At 41.3% G+C, this 17762-nt stretch overlaps 1 protein-coding gene across 2 annotated transcripts in view; it reads left to right on the top strand.

Moving 5' to 3' along the window:
• The window catches only part of CTSC (cathepsin C), a 42218-nt gene that overhangs the window by 9781 nt on the left and 14675 nt on the right, over positions 1–17762 (top strand). Inside the window, exon 3 of one of the 2 annotated variants that reach the window (XM_079789483.1) lies at positions 13441–13607. In XM_079789483.1, coding sequence (XP_079645609.1) covers positions 13441–13607 — 167 coding nt within the window. Of the gene's footprint in view, positions 1–597; positions 3847–13440; positions 13608–17762 lie in introns of those variants that run through there. The other variant, XM_079789484.1, reaches the window with a different exon arrangement.

The following is a 17762-nucleotide window of genomic DNA, read 5'->3' as shown; positions in this document are numbered from 1 at the left end:
CTGCATTTAGCATTTGTAAGGTATACATGCTAATAATGTACCTAGGTTGCCAGATTAGCCAGTTTCTTTTCTTTTTTTTGTTAAAAAAATATATATATATATATATTTTATTGATTTTTTACAGAGAGGAATGGAGAGGGATAGAGAGTTAGAAACATCAATGAGAGAGAAACATTGATTCAGCTGCCTCCTACACACTCCCTACTAGTGATGTGCCCACAACCAAGGTACATGCCCTTGACTGGAATCAAACCTGGGACCCTTCAGTCCGCAGGCCGACGTTCTATCCACTGAGCCAAACCAGTTAGGGCTAGCCTGTTTCTTAAGTACATTTCCAAAGTGTATTAGGCTTGTACAGTGGCCGTTCATTTCAAATGCATCTGCATGTGCTTCTTAAGCCTGTTGACTGCATGGGCAATACCTGTTGCTTCAGCTTTCAGCTTTTGAGAATGGCAGCTTTTGGTGAATGTCTTAAGCAGCATTAAAAAAGCACACACACAAAAAAACCAGCATCGGGTATTTTTTTTACTTAAAGAAATTAATATGGTTAAGCATTGTGAAGAGACAGTATTAACTCCAGTTTTCATTGTCTTGTAGTTATTACATAGAGCATCTGTTGAGGGGCTCTTTTAAAACCACAGCCCCAAGCAGGCTTTGGGGCTGAGAGGCAGAGCAGCATGCCACACTGGACCACCTACCTCTAACCGCTAGCGGAGGCCCCTGGCAGCCACAGAGCCCTCTGGAGTCCGTATGTGCATGTAGAATGCAGAGGAGGCCTGGGGACCTACCTCCAAGGCAGCTGCCCTCCTGAACATTTCCGTGGAAAGCAGCCACCACCACTTTGGAACGTGAACCGCCAGAGATCAAAATGAAAACTAGAGCTGAGACTACGCAGGAGAAAGAAAAACTATTCTGGAAGTCTTAGGTGGCTTCACCATGCAGCCTTTGAGTAAAAGGAACAATACACAACCTAAGTTTTATTCTCTTGTGAACACTCTTCTCTTGAGGGACCCAGCACCCATCGGAAGGAGAAAATAAGGCCTCCGGATATCTTGGATGCGCAGATATGTTATTGGTGGGAAGATGGTCCCATGGAAGAGGCTTTTCTGAGAGAAGCCAAACTGCTGAAGGGTATCTTTTTGTAGTTCATAGGCCTGCAGTAGCCCTGGCCAGAAAGATGGTAGGATGAAAACATTTTATGTTTATTTTATGTTTTCATTGGGTGCCAGCCTTGTGCTGAGAAGTTGAGGTACTTTTCCTTTCAGAAACCCTATAACGTACACATCACTAGCTTCCTTCCATAGTTTGGGATAGTCTCATGTAGTTCCTAAGCTCACACAGCCTAAGTGTTAAATGATAAGGGCTAGTCTTGCAAACCTAAGAAGCATTTCCTTGTTCTGTACTCTGAATATTTGTTTTGATTATGGAAGAAGAGGAGATTGGGTGGGTATGAAACGGCAAATATATGTGAAAGAAAAGCCCTTCACAAGTACGTGGAGTCACATTTGGGTAGACTTTCTGATGAGTCCCAGTCTGTAAACATCACAAACGTTAGTTTAATGGAATAGCATTGGCTCCTGTTGAGATTTTAGGAGGAGAATTGGCTTGAAACTCAGGTTTCCTTTCCAAACGAGGCGACTCACTTTCTTTCCCAAGCCAGGGTCCTGTCATCCAAGACAAAAAATTACCTTCTCCTTCCCTTTGTAGTCCCTCAAAGTGGAAGGAGAGTTTTGTAATCTTCAAATTAAGTACAACTCGAGTACCTTTGCCAAGTTCACTTCTCTTAATACCACTATTGTGCACACCGATTGCTATCATTCCGCTCTTTTCCTGCTAAACAATGGATTAGTTTCCTCCTCAGTTGTTCAGAGCTGATTAATATCAGCCTTGGTAAACCGAGCATGTGGGGCTCCACCTAATTCATCTTGTCTCGGAGGACTTCCCTCCTGCATCCCAGCTTGAATGGAGGAGTCTTTCCCTAGGTAGCAGGTTGCCATCATTACATTGTGAGCTCAGATAACTCCTTTAGCACCTGAGAGGTCCTGGTCAGCAGCTCTGGGAAGGTGATACCTTATAAAGAGGAAGTAACAGCACAGCCGACTACTACCTGGATACTTTCTTCCATCCTACCTCTGGACCTGATCATCCGTCTTCACTCAGGGCCTTCATGCCACCTCTGTGAAACCCTCCCCAGCTCTTTCTGCTGGTGTGAGAAATGCCATTATTTTGGTTCTCATTGTGCTACGCAGGTACCTCCGCTCAGGTAGTACTAACCCTGCTGTGTTGGAATGATGTGATCGCATGTCTTCATCTTTTTTCCAGACTGAACATCTCTTATTTCCCTGGATATCTTAAGCACTCAGTGCCCATAGAAACAGGGGCTTGGGGGATTAACCACGCTTCTCTTGTCCTTTCAAAGATTTCTCACAAGTGATACCAGCTTACAAAATAATTAATTCTGTAGAGTACAAATCAGGGATGGTACTATGTTTATATTTTTGGTTCTCTGCTCTAAGATATATCAGGATACCTGTCTCCAGAGTCCTGAGAGAGTTGTATATTTTCAAACTGATTTTTCAGGATGTAAATTGTGACAAAGCAACCAATATGTGTAAAAATGTATTATGGAATTTAAAATGACCTCTAAAGTAATTTGTTTCTCTGAGAGTAACTGCATCTAAACCAGGGGTGGAGAACGTCTGGCCTATGGCCTTATTAGGCCAGCAAAATCATTTGGTCTGGCCCTGCCAAGGCATTAGGGATGAGTTCATTAAATGTTTGCCCAGATGTAGCAGGCTAATTTTTAAGTTGATAATTTTGAATGGCCTGCAAATGATGTTATAAATATCCAAATGGCCTTGGCAGAAGAAAAGGTTCTTTATTGCTAACCTAAATGTTTATTTTGATTATGGAAGAAGAGAAAATTTGGTGGGTATGAAACTGCAAATATATGTGTTAAAAGGCCGCATGAGCCCGGCTAACATGGCTCAGTGGTTGAGCGTTGACCTATGAACCAGGAGGTTATGGTTCAGTTCCTGGTCAGGGCACATACCTGGGTTGCTGGCTCGATTCCCAGTATGGGGCATGCAGGAGGCAGCCAATCAATGATTCTTTCTTATCATTGAATGTTTCCATCTCTCTCCCTCTCCATGCCTCTCTGCAATCAATAAAAATATATTAAAAAAAAAAAAAAGAGGCCACATGGTATAGTACTGCTTAGCATTCTCTGTTGTAATTGCCTGCTTGTCATCTCCTCTGGTCTTTAAACTCCATGATGGCAGAGATCAACTCTGTATTACTGACCATTTTATTCCCTCTGTATAGCACAATATGTGGAAATAATAGGGCTTCAATAAATATATATTTGTAAAATCAAGAGAATTGGATGATACGTCCTTGTGTTGTCCTGTTGTTTTATGGATGTTCCCGGACATATTGTTGCCTTTGAGTCCTCTGAGCCTGTGGTGGACCCTGTGGTCTTATTTGTAGAATGACTTTAGAAAACAGATGAGGTTTTGACATTTTATTCTGTTTATTTATTTATGTTTTAACTTTTGTGTGAGACTACAGAGGTCAAGGTAGGACTCAAAGTTAAAAAGAGTAAACTTTCAAAATGACTAAAAACTAAATTAGCTATCAGGGGAAATAGCTCTGTGACTGCAGTGGTTCTCCAAACCCTGGATAATCAATTAGCCTGGGATGCTGTAGGTTATGCTGCATTCCTGTTACGTACAGCGAGAAACACCAGCTAACAGATTAAAACTAACATTTCTTTCAACCTCATAGTTTTAAGAGTTTATGAGTGAGAGATGTAAAGTACAACATAAGGAATATAGTCAGTTAATACTGCAATAACTATGGATTATGTCAGATGAGTACTAGACTTTTGAGGTGACTGGAAACTAATATACTACTGTATGTCAACTTTAATTGAAAAATAAATGTAAAGTAAAGAGTTTATGAGCAAGTAAGTGATGAACGAGCCAGTGATTTTGGCTACTTTGCTGAGTGGTAAATTGCTCTGTCTTCTTTTTAACTAGTTCTAGATCATATATTTTGGCTCTAAATGAATGTCTTTTCAGTACTGGAAATAAATTTATGACCCTCCATTTTTCCATTGTAAATCTAGCTTCTAATTCCTTCAGTTTAATGCTGGAAGTTATTTGGTTGCAAGTAATGTGAACAGTTTCATAATTCATTAATATTCAACAAAAACAATGGTTAAGTCTATTTAATAAGCAGAAAACTAGAGCAAATCCTTGAAACTAACATAGGGAAGTTTGTTTCTTTAGAAGAAAGAAACACTTTTGCCTGGCCAGCGGGGCTCAGTTGGTTGAGTGTCGTCCCATGCACTGAAAGGTTGTAGCTTCGATTCCTGGTCAGGGCACATACCTGGGTTGTACCAGAATTTTCTAATTAAAATCTTTAATTTGTTTGATCCCCAGTCAAGGAGCATAAGGAACACAACCCATTGCTCTTTCTATCTTCCTCCCTGCCCCTTCCTTCCTCTCTTTTCATGTCCTTCAGTGAAGATTAAAAGAAAAAAAAGATGCCGTACTCTTGGGTGGGTTTGGTAAAATATCAATTTAGTAAAATGTGCCTTGCTCTCATTGCCATCTAACAGCTTTACTCACCCCCCAGACCAAGTGGTTAGTATGGAAATAATACAGTAATTAATACATAAGAATAAGAACTGTAAACCTACTTTTGCCCAACCCATTATGTATACATTAAAACAAGGGCAAAAATTGAATAAACATTCTTTATCTTGAAGTATTGCCAGAATGTAATATCTCTCCATACGTGGTTTACCATTAAATAATTCCTCTTTTCTGAAATGGTGAATGATCTGGATGGAATATACCTAGATGTCCAAATTTTTCATTATGGATTCCACAGTATGTGTAGGTCCATTTAAAAATTATATACATGCACTACTATACTAATGTTTTCTATCAAACATGAAATAATAAATATAAATAAATAATATTGGATGGATTTATTAGAAAAGTGTCCTGCCAAAATACATTTCATGATGATAACCTTTGAAAGCAATACACAGATATGCTTCATTACCATGACCTTGTTGCCAAAAGCCATGTGACAATCTGTTACCAATAGTTTTCATTACTGCAAATTTTCAACATTTGGAAACAGAATTTTCTAATTAAAATCTTTGAAATAAAAAAATGTTAATTGTTTGACCAATTTGGCTAAAGTTTAATAAGAGTTTTGCAGGTTCATCGGAGTTTAGAAGAATTACTGTTCGGTGTTAGGGATAGTGACAATTTAATAGACAAATTTGAATGGAATCATTTGCTTTATTGATAAACTAGTAGCCCTGTGCACGAATCCATGCACCAGTAGCTCTCTGCGGGGCCTGGCCACTCTGTGTCCACTGCCCGGAGGCTCTCCGCAGCCCAGAGGCCCATGTTCTGTGCCCTGGCCTGGCCTGGCCAGAGACCTATCTGTGGCTGGGTGCGGAACGCTTGCTTTGTCGCTGCAGCCCTGCTGGAGTCCCCCGAGGACTGGGGGACTCCAGCAGGGCTGAGAGGACTGGGCACTGCCATCTTGTGGCTATGGGTGCCACCATCTTTGTGATGGAGTGATGGTTAATTTGCATATTACCCTTTTATTAGATAGGATAAGATTAAAAAGTGAATACTACAGTAGTGGAACCATTTCAAGGCACTGTTTTTAAAACCTTATCTTTTAACTTGGCTGACGGAACTCATACAGGGAATAGGGTAAATGTAGGCTTCATCATTTTCTTATGTGTGCTCCTATTCACATCTTTAGAATTTGCAAATATGATTTCCTTGCATATATTATTTTAAGCTACTTGTTCATTTTGTGAAAGCTTAATTAAATTAGTAAGTATACAAATAAATTTAAGCAGGCACATATAAAAGGGAATATATGCTATGTCCTAACCATCTCATAGGTAGCACACTGTACATGACAAGTGAACATATACACTGGAACTGCATGGAGGTATCAGTGTTGCTTTGTATATTAAATAATAGTGGGGATAGGTTTTCAATTTTACTTCTATATTACAAATATAAATAGAAATCATCTTTTTTTCTAAAATTTCTATGGATTATCTTTTCATCTCATTTTGGAAATCCCTAGTTGACAGGATAGGCCCTGTATTGACAATTTGTGTTGAAGTGCAAGTTCTTTGATGACGTGGATAAAGTCTTAAACAGCTTTGTATCCCCATTGTTACAGATGGTAGTGTTTATATTGTTACTTGTTTAGTACTTTTTAAACTCTTCAAATTTCAATGTCATCTTTATCCTTTATAGGAATCCAATGAAATAGTTATTCCCATTTTCACATGAAGAAATTGAGGCTCCCTAGTTATGATTTGCTCATGAGTAAGTGCAGAACAGGGAATTATAGGTCAAAGTCCTTTTCACTAAACTGCATTTGTCTCATAGCCAGTACATTACATATTCAAATATTTGCTAAATATATTATTTATGAGAGAAACAGTGGAACAAGGTGTAAGTGGCTTTTCTCCCCTCTGTGTGTCAAAAAGCAGTTGAGAAAGAGATCCCTCGTAAATAAGTTATAAAATAGGGCAATATGGTTCGTTTTTTTAAATTGGTTAATATTTCTTAGTAGAGCTAATTGAATAGTGGATAGGATAAGTGGGAAGTAGAAGAAGGATATTTTTGATGAACGCTTGGCAACCCAGTAGTAATTTTGAAGAAGCAAATGGATAGTTATTGAATCCTAGTAGTTTTCTAGACTTAAGTATAAGGGTTTGGAGGTTCTTCAAATTTTATGAGATTATCTACTTTGCTGCAATAGAAATTGGCATAAGTGAATAGAAACTTAAATTACCCCATCTGTGCAAAGCAGTATTCAGAGACTAATGTTTATACAAAAGAAATAAAACCCTTAGAAGAAAAATTTTGGCTACATTTCATTCAAGATTTCAGCTTCTTAATTGGTAATAATGTCAGAAACCACATAAGAAGTATTTCACAATAGCAGGAAAAATGACAGATACCCTGGGAACATTCAAACCAAGAAGATAACAGGGGCACTGTGTGTGGTCCTCTCAAATTAAGGTACTGAGTACTTGGCTTCTGCAGGGGTAAGTGCCTCATTCCTCCTAAGTTGAAGCTCTCTTGCATAGCAGTGTTCCAGCCCTGTCCTACCTTTTATAAGGTAATTTCAGATTCTTAAAAAAAAAATACCAAAAAACCCCAACAAATTATTTTAAATGGGGGAAAACTGCAGAATCCTATCTAATAAAAGAGTAATATGCAAATTGACCATCACTCCAACTCACAAGATGCCCACCCCCATGTGGTCAAAGATGGCTGCCCCCATGTGGACACAAGATGGCCACCACGAGATGGCCTGCAGGGGAGACCGGGCCAGCAGAGGAAGACAGTTGGGGGTGACCGGGTTGGTAGTGGAGGGCAGTTGGGGGCAACCAGGCCTGGAGGGGAGGGCAGTTAGGGGTGACCAGGCTCAAGGACAATTAGGGGTGACCAGGCTGGCAGGGGAGGGCAGTAAGGGATGACCAAGCCAGCAGAGGTGGGCAGTTAAGGGCAATCAGGCTGGCAGGGGAGCAGTTAGGCATCAATCAGGCTGGCAGGGAAGTGGTTAGGGGGTGATCAGGCTGGCAGGCAGAAGAGGTTAGGGGCAATCAGGAAAGCAGGTAGGCAGGCGAGCTGTTGGGAGCCAGCAGTCCTGGATTGTGAGAGGGCAGTTGGACATCCCTCAAGGGGTCCCAGATTGGAGAGGGTGCAGGCTGGGCTGAGGGACACCCCCCGCGCGCCCCCTCCCAGTGCACGAATTTCATGCACCGGGCCTCTAGTAATATAAAATAACATTTTAAAATGGAAAATAACTCCATCCATTTAATGTATCAAAAATTGTACACAAATGGATAGCTTCTTTTATACATTTGTTTGAGCTAAAACAAAAAAACCCCAGTTAATAGTTTTTTTAGGATTATTTAGGATTCCTTAGATATATAAATATTCTAAGTACATAAATAAGGAGTGTGTCTAAACTAAGCATTACTTGCCTGGCTTTATAAATATTAAATAGAAACTCACAGATGTAAGGAGTGCAAGTAGGAAGCTTGAAGAAATATGTTGGAACTTCCAAGCTAAAATTGCTTATAGGGAAACAGGTTTGGAGAGGAAAGTGACTTCTGGAGTAACACTGAGTCAGAATTAGGTCTCTGATCATGGCAGGACCACACTTCTGTTCATTTTAAACTTTGTATTTTTTCTGAGGTCCCGTGTTATTGTTGAAATAAGACTTGGCAATTGTTTTAACTGCCTCTTAGTGCCAGACAGTATCCTACTTAATGAATAAACAAAAATCCTGTTCTCATAGTGCTTGTGTGTGTGTGTGTGTGTGTGTGTGTGTGTGTGTATGTGTGTGTGTGTGTGTTTGTGTAAAGAGTAACCTCATAGGCTGCTGTGGAAATTAACTGGGTCAGCATATATAAAATAGGACCAATCAAGAAGAAGCTATTATTGTCATCCTGCTTTTATAGATGAGGAAACCAAAAGTACAGAGAGGATGAGTAACTTAATCAGGATCACACAGCCAGTGAGTGGCAGAGCTAGATCCAGTCTGGGTAGTCACACCTGAAGACCATGTCCCTCACCTCTGCTCGGCATCAAAAACCCTTGGCAAAAATGGTGAAAAGACTGACTAGCCAAGGAAACGTAGAAAGTGGCCATTAATGCTTCTAGAGTATTTAGGCGACCCTTGAAGGGACTTGGGCACAATTTGGACCTCAGTTTTTTTTATTTGTTTGTTTTTTCAGGAAAGTGGATAAAACAGTGATCCTTGTATCCTGTCAATTCATATTTGAAATTTTTCTTTTCCTTTTCACTTTGCAAAGCTACTTTTTTTTCCCATGAGTGGTACAAGGTATTGGGAAGAATGCTTGCTTCTATGAGTCTTTGATCATAAATTCTAGTTTGACCACTTTCTTTAGTAAGTCTCTTTTTTTTGTTCCCTGAGACTATATTATCTCTATGTTCTCTTGAACCTCTAAGATTTATGAGTAATCTAGGAAATGTTTATAAAGTATGAAGTGATAGGTAAGTGTTGGGGGAGGAGCAGAGAGTCCTTGAACAAATATGAATGATCAAGGGACTGGAGCAAAATCAGTCATGCTGATTCAGTCTAGTGATTTTCCCTCTCAAAATAGCAAGTCGGCCTTCCTCTTACAGGGGAAGTTTATTTGCTGATAACCATCATGCTGATAACTATGACTCAGTTGTGCCAAGTAGGTGAGCAAAACCACACTGATGAGAAACACAGGGCCTATTTCTTCTACTTTGAATGCCCCTAACTCTTTTGGTATGTTGGGCAAGTCATTTCATCTGTGATTTTTTTTTTTTATGTTTTTTTGCTGAGACGGGGAAGTTTCTCGGGCTTCTCCAAACATGGCTAGCTTGCTGAACCACATGATGTTGTATTGAACTATGTACATGTTTGTTTACTTCATAGAATTCTAAACTTCTTGAGGGCTGGGGCCTCATCAATACATATGTACTTGCTAATACATATGTACTAGCACCATGGTCGGCAAACTGCGGCTCGCGAGCCACATGCGGCTCTTTGGCCCCTTGAGTGTGGCTCTTCCACAAAATACCATGGCCTGGATGAGTCTATTTTGAAGAAGTGGCTTTAGAAGAAGTTTAACCTTTTGCACTCGGATGTCGAGTGTGACTCGACACGGTTAGCATCGGTAGCAGCTCTTTTTATACTCTTTGAATGTATCAATAATTTGAAATATAAAAAAATCCAAATAAATAAGTTGGTATGAAAAGAAACTCCAGTTTTTTATTCTACTGCCGTGCTTTGTAAAATCTGGGGTATTTAAAAAATTAAATTCCGAGTAGAATAAAGGAATCGAGAAAAAAGCAAGCGAGTGCAAAGGGTTAAGTTTAAAAAAATCTGGCTCTCAAAGAAATTTCAATCGTTGTACTGTTGATATTTGGCTCTGTTGACTAATGAGTTTGCCAACCACTGTACTAGCACTTTGCACAATGGCAGGGAAATAGTATGTGACCATTATGTATTTGATAAATAAATGAAAGAACTTAGCAAACTAAACCAAAAGGTATGTAAATAATGATTGTTTTCAGGAAGTGTAACCGTAATACCAGATGGATCCAAGTCAGCAGCCTCTAGTAACACCTGGACCGCCCCTCACAGATGTCCTCTTCTAGGACTTTGGAGGCTACGACTCTCTTTCTCAGGCAATCAGAGCATTTTTTCTAAAGTGATTAATTTCACAAAATCTATATAACCATCTCCATTTGGTAAATAACCAAGAAAATTCCACCCAGAGACTCATTTCACCTTCCGTGTCCATTTTTCAAAAGCATATTTCATGATTTGTATATTTGCATTCAACTTAAGTATTACCTTGTATTTCCCCCTTCCTAATGTGTCTTAGGTGCTCTCTGTTTATTGTTCTATAGAGTGGTCAGCAAACTTTCTCTGGGACGCTAACTGTTTAGGCTTCATAGGCTCATGGTTCCTAAGGCAGCTGCTCACTTCTGCTGCTGTCACAATAAAGCAGCCAAAGACACATAAACAAGCGGCCCGGCCATGTGCCAATCAAACTGTATTTATGAAAGATGGCAGCCTTCCCTCCCTTAGTTTGCTCACCTCTCTTCTATAGAACTCATATGGATCATTTCAGGTGTTAGGTAATATCCCTTTGATTTATTAATTTACTTAGTTATTTTTACCTTGAAAATTTGGGCTATTTTTTAAAAATTTATTTTTATTGATTTCAGAGAGGAAGGGAGAGGGAGAGATAGAAACATCAATGATGAAAGAGATCATTGGTCAGCTGCCTCCTGCACGCCCCCTACCTGGGATTGAGCCTGCATATGCCCTGACCAAGAATCGAACTGTGACCTCTTGGTGCATAGGTCAACACTCAATCACTGAGCCACACCAGGTGGAGTGGGGTATGCTTTTGTTCTTGTTTTTGTTTTTACCTTTGCCATTATACTGCAGTGAGCATCTTCTGTGTTGGGTGTGGTTTTTCCCCATGTATTTATTTTTGCTGATTTCTGTAACATAGATCTCAAGCACTCTTACAGCCTTGTCAAGACTGTTTTCTGAAACAGCAGAGGAGCAGGCAGAGTTGGCTTAGCCACACCTGGCCTGTGTGACTGGCATGTGACAGGGAGAAGGGAACATGACCAAGAGCCTGTGCCAAAGAGAAACTCTCAGGGGTGGGGGTTGCATCATATGTTACCAATATTAGACTGCCTTAGACCTATAAAAATTGCTGTTTCATGTAGTTCAGCACAATTAGCATAAACTTTGTCAACCTTACACACAGCAAACCCTCTAACATTGCAGCCCGAGTACATCCTAGGCCTTTATTTCAGTGTTCCTTGTCCTGGGTTGGGGCTTGAGCAGGGACGCTAGGAGTGTTGAGCTGAACTCGTGCTTGTGAAGATATTTTTAGCCAGAGGGAGACAGATGGGCTTCACAATATCATCAACCACTAAGATTGAAGCAAAATGTGCCTATTTAGTAGCCCTTAGTAATTTATCCTGTGCTATGTGGCTTTAGTGGGTGGTGAACCCAGGATTCAAATCCAGCTCTTTTGGATTCTAAGGTCATAGATTTTTAACTCTACCACTCAATGTAACTTGATTTCAGAGCTAGTCAGACACATTTAGGTAATTTTATCTTTAAGTATAGTTTAGCCCAACTCATTCCTCTAAACTTGGGGTTTGCAAACTCTAGTCCTGTTTTGTAAATAAAGTTTTATTGGAAGACAGTCTAGTTCATTCATTTATGTGTTCTCTATGCACCTTTTATATTGCATGGTAGAGTTGAATGGTTATGACAGAGGCCTTAAACCTGCAAGCCTTAAAAGTTTAAAATATGGCCCTTAAAAAGGAAGTATGCCAACCCCTGCATGCAGGTAAAGTAGTACTGTATTTGTTATCTTAGAATAGGGCACTGCAAACTCTAGCCCATGGACCAAAACTAACCTACTGTATCCTTTGGTCAAGAAAAGTATTGAAGCACAGCTGACTGTGGTGTCGATTTGACTGTTTTTGTTCAATTAAATTAAGTCAATGCCTGAAATTGTGTCCAACTCGCCTCATAGAAACTTAGCATGAATTTCCCTCCCCCTGCATCTCTCTATCTATGCTCTCATTGTGGAATATGTCTCCCTCCTCCACGAGGAGGTGTTATAACATGAGGGTTTCAGGTTCTGAAGCCAAAGCCTCTGAATTCAAATCCTGGATCTATCACTTTATAGTTACCATTGGAATAAGACAAAGGGCCGTATTAGTGAAATAAAGTAAACAGAATACTTAGTAATAAGGTTACGTTAGCTCTCTCATGATCAGAATTCTATATAATAAAAGGCTAATATGCAAATCAACTGAAGGGCAGAACGACCGGTCGCTATGACGTGCACTGACCACCAGGGAGCAGACGCTCAATGCAGGAGCTGTCCCCTGGTGGTCAGTGCACTCCCACAGGGGGAGCGCTGCTCACCCAGAAGACCTGAGCCAGGCTCACGGCTTATGAGTGCAGTGGTGGTGGCAGGAGTCTTTCTTGCCTCTGCAGCAGTGCTAAGGATGTCTGACAGCACTAAGGATGTCCGACTGTGCTAAGGATGTCCAACTGCTGGCTTAGGCCCGCTCCTGGGAGCAGGCCTAAGCCAGCAGTCAGACATCCTCTGAGAGCTCCAGGACTGCGAGGGGGCATAGGCTGGACTGAGGGACACCCAACCTCCCTCCCTCTCTCCCCCCGCTTCCCCTGTACGAATTTCATGCACCGGGTTTCTAGTAGTCTAATAAATTTGGAGAATGAGAGAAGAAAGAATTTTGTTTAGTCCTATGGAAAATTTTATCTCTTGTCCTTGTGTTTTGTTGGAGTGGACCCTTTGAGTGGAAAACTATAGTCTACAAACAGCAGGATTTTGTTTCTGTTACATTAAAGCTCTGTTCCCTTAGGTATAAGCTATCTATTCTCTCTGAGCTGAGCCTCCATTTTCTCGCTGGGGAAAAGGGGTTCTGAGTGTCTGTTTCCTCATAGGCTTATTGTGAGGATGAAATGAGGTAATTTGTAAAATGCCTGGAATGTGGCAGTTGCTATAAAAATGTTAGTTTCTTTCCCTGCCTTTCATACCCAGAAGTGTTTTGTTATGTAAATTTTATTTGGTGACTAACCATGCTTATCATATAGACATTTATTTATCTTCCTTTTCCAGAATACTTTCTCCTTGTAAGCTCTCGGGGTGAGGTTTTCCTTTTGATTGTCAGAGGCTGATCTGGAAGGTGAACCGAAAAAGGGGGGGGGGGTTTCTTTACTGTGATGGGGAGGCAGGGAAGTGGACCTGCAAGTGTACTGCAGATTCACGAGGCCTCTCCTTCCCATATTTAATTGCAGTATAAAAAAGAGGGCGACAAGGTGACCAGCTACTGCGATGAGACCATGACCGGCTGGGTGCATGACGTGCTGGGCCGGAACTGGGCTTGCTTCACCGGAAAGAAGGTGGGGACTGTGGCGGAGAATGTGAGAGTGAACGCTGCCCACCTTGAGGGTCTCCAGGAAATGTGAGTTGTCACAAATGAACAATCTATTCCATTTCGTTTTTATCGTATATGACATTAGGTGTGTATGTTAAATTCTTGGAAAATTTTATTATATAAGATGTATTTGGCTTGGAAACAAAACTTTACTGGAAAATATGTCGACTGATGTAAATGAGAGAAGAAAGCATGGTTTTTCAAAGCCCTCCAAATGTGATGTGTAAGAGGACTATAGAACCACAGTGACTAATGAAGAAAAATCATTTTATTATTGCCATATAGAAGCATGTTGCACGATGTTTGTAGATACATATATTTATGTTGCAACAAGTGTAGGCGATACTAATTGAACAAGAATTTTAAACAAGGCAGTAGTAACTGAAATTAAAATTCTTAGTGTTTATGTAGTGGATGCCATTTGCTAGGGCTGCCGCAGCAAAGGACCTCAGACTACATGGCTTAAACAACAGAAGCGTGTTTTCTCAGTCCTGGGAGCTGGGAGCCAAGATGACGATGTGGGCAGGTTTGGTTTGGTTTCCTCCGAGGCCTCTCCCTGGGCTTCTCATGGCCACCTGCTCTCTGTGTCCTCATGTGGTTATCCACTGTCTGTGTCCTCATTCCCACTTCTTATAAGTACAACATACAGACTGGATTAGGGCTCCCTCGTATTGACCTCTTTTTACTTTAATTACTTCTTCAAAGGCCCAGTCTCCAAATACAATCACATGCCGAGATCCTGGAGGTTAGGACTTCAGCATCTGAATTTGGACAGGACATAGTTCAGCCTGTAATATGCAGTTAATGCTTTTGTTAAGTGCACTTAAGTTAGGTAACAAGAACCACACAAACAAGAGATTTCAGACTTTATTAGTTTGGACGGAAAAGAGAAATAAATATGATTGGTAGCAGACTTTTATGTTTTATTTAGCTGTAAAATCCCCTGAAAGTGCGCATGAACACATCATCTAAAGCAGGTCACACTGACAGGAATGACTGCTGCAGTGGAGAGGCGGGGGCCGTGCGCTTAGAGGACGGGATGTGCGTGTCTGGGAAAGTACTGACCTAGGTCCACACTGACCCATGCCCCCCATTCAGCTTTTAAATTGCTTGGCTTGGCTTGATCGTTGAGCAACACATTTCCAAATAAGCTGTTCACTTTTTACCCTGCTGTTTAGGATATACTATGTGCTGTTGTACTTTTTTGATGTTTCAAACATTGCCTCATTTAGCGTAGAAGCTAAATTGCTAACTGGAGTGCTCAGAACCTATGTTGCATCACCTGTAAAATGAGGTGGAAATTACTCTCAAGATCTCTTTCAGCTCTTAATAATCTGCTAACCCATAGTGAGGTACATTACTTTTTAATCTCACGGAGTTTAATATATATATTATATAATATATATATATACACACACACACACACACACACACACACACACACATATATATAATCACCCATTAACTCCATAATATGCCAGTTATGAGCTAGTTTTCAGCAGTCACATCGTTGCTCACGGCGGCATAAGGATGTGATTAAGTGGAAAACGGAGATGAGAGACATGGCCAAAGGTGACATCACCCAGCCTACGCCTTTGCAGTATAATTGTCAAGTTCAGTGCCAGTTTGGTAAAGCCGGTTCCCTTTGTTAGGGATTCTCACATTTTTTAAAATCAGACCATTTCCTGGTTCGAATTCTCAGTGGCTTTATCTAGAATCTTACTGGCAACTGGTTCCTGTAACACCAGCCCAGCCTTCTCTGCCCCTGTGCTGGGGCACTTCCCAGGGTAACGATAATACTGCAGGTCGCCGTCCCCTATGCCAACGTGAGCTTCTCCAGGAGGTTTTGTTCTCCGTGGGCTCCAGTGTATTGAACACGGCACACCCTTTCCTTTTGGCGAGAACAAGGGCGTCGCTCGTGAGGTCTAGAAGAGGGTCTGGGTGTGAACATTGTAGAAAGAATAAGCAGCCTTTACACTCTTGTGGGTTGGATGGTTCACGATGGTGGAGGGAAGCGTGTCAAAGCTCAGGAAGTCTCACTGTTTGCATTCTCCACCACGAAAGGGTCAAGGCCGTTCTCATGGGGGTAGAACCAGGGCCCCGCCTCCGCCTGGCTCATGGCTGACGTGAGGTGAAACTGCTTCCGGTACCCGGCACCTGGTCGGGAGCTGGTGCACTATTGGAATACCCTTTGTGTCCATTGGCCACATTCCAGCTGTCTTGGGAGACTCTGGCAGCCAAGCAGCTTCTGTGGGTTCAGGGACCAATGCCAGTACCTGCAGGTGCTGATAGGCTTTGGTGATTCCACCCACGCCGTGTAAACAGCTGGGAAAGTGCCCTCCAGGTGAACCTGCCCGGTTATCTCACGGATCAGGACTGGAGCCACCCTCTTGGAGCACAGCTTCTTGTGGACACACGGGGCATTGATCTCCACCATCCTCTCTGTGTCACAGACCTGGATGTTTGCTCGGATGGTGCTGACGAACCCAACCAGTTTCCGACTTGAGACCACTCAAACCCACAGTGCCACTGAGGGAGCCAGCCAGGTGCCGGAGAGCCCATAAAAGAAATTGTGGGGAATAATCAAGTCGAAACATGTTGCCATCCTCTTGCACATAATGTTCATTCAGGAGGGCGTGTAATTCTTGTTCCACACCACGATCCCCATGTCCACGGCGTCCCAGGTGAAGCCCTGGGGCAGGGCATAGGGCCCCTGGCGGAGGTTGTCTTTGTCAGGCTCTGCACTCGGGACCCAGGCTGTTGACCACGTCTCCCAGTTTGAGGACCTGCAGCTTTACTTGCTAGCCTCTCCCATTGTTTTGGCAATGAAAACAGTTCAGTGGCCTTCTGTATTTCCTGATCCTCTGCTGGCAAAGACTTCATCTTCACAGGCCGATTCTGGGCTGACTCTGTCTCGCTGCCTTTTTCTTTGTTCTTTTTCTGTTTCTTTGTCTTCTTTTTGGCTCCAGTAGCATTGGCTGGCCTCAAACCACCCCAGTGTAGCTGCTGTCCTCCTTGTCTTCGCAATCACTGTGATGCTTAAGACCATTTCATTTCCCTCCTGTCACCTGAGGCCTGAGGCGCCAGTGACTGTCACTCTCTGCCACGCCTCCTTAATCTCATTGGATATCAGACACGAAAAACAATGGTGTTTAAGACCTACTTTGTCATTACTGTAATACACGTAGCATAGGATATTTTTATTTTCTTAATATATTTTCATTGATTACAGCGAGGAAGGGAGAGGGAAAAAGAAACATCAGTGATGAGAGAGAATCATTGATTGGCTGCCTCCTGCATGCCCTACACTGGGGTTCGATACCGCAACCTGGGCATGTGTCCTGACCGGGAATCAAATCCTGACCTCCTGGTTCACAGGTTGACATTCAACCACTGAGCCACGCTGTTTTGCTAGATGTTACAATACAGGTCTGGTTACTGCTTTTCAAATACTTGAAGTCCACGACTCTTATCAGTGGAAAATATTTCAAGGTATACATTTACAATTTAACATTTACTCTCGTCTAAAGAAATCAATAACTGTCATTTGTTTTCATGGTGATAGTGTGGTGAGAAGTACAAAACAGCCAGTTTTATAACCTAGTTAAGAAAGATAATCTCTGGTTTCACACTTTTCAACAAGTGGGGAAGAACTTTGGTAAAAACATTAAAATGTTATCAAGGTAGTTGCATGTTTTTCTTATTAATCTCAGTGCTGCCAGGTTCTTTGACTATATTAAAATGATCTCTATGAAATAAGCATTCATATACTCTGGGCCTAAATGGAAAATGGTATAATCTTTCAGGAAGGCAGTTTTTTGTTTTGTTTTTTTGGTAATGTAACATCAGCACTTTATTCAAATATTCAAAACAGTCTTTATTCTAAAATAAAAATGTTTAAAAAATTCACAGGTTAAGTACACCTTGTATACTTTTGTTGGCAGGTATTCCAATAGTCTAAATTAAGAAAAAGAAAAGCTCACAGTATTCCTAAAATGGTACTTGGGTTAGGTTTATCTTGGTTTGCATAAAATAAAGTTTATGGAAGTCTTGGATAGTGAGTCATACTTCAGCCACTGAATTGTATTCAGTGGTAATAATATGATAAATTCTATAATTCTTAGCACCTGGCACCTGGTACATGTTTGAATTAAATGAATAATTAACTCCCCCATTTTTTTC

The sequence above is a fragment of the Cnephaeus nilssonii genome (assembly GCF_951640355.1).
Source record: "Cnephaeus nilssonii genome assembly, chromosome: 13".
NCBI classification, from domain to species: Eukaryota; Metazoa; Chordata; class Mammalia; order Chiroptera; family Vespertilionidae; genus Cnephaeus; species Cnephaeus nilssonii.
This window is presented reverse-complemented; position numbering and strand designations above follow the sequence as displayed.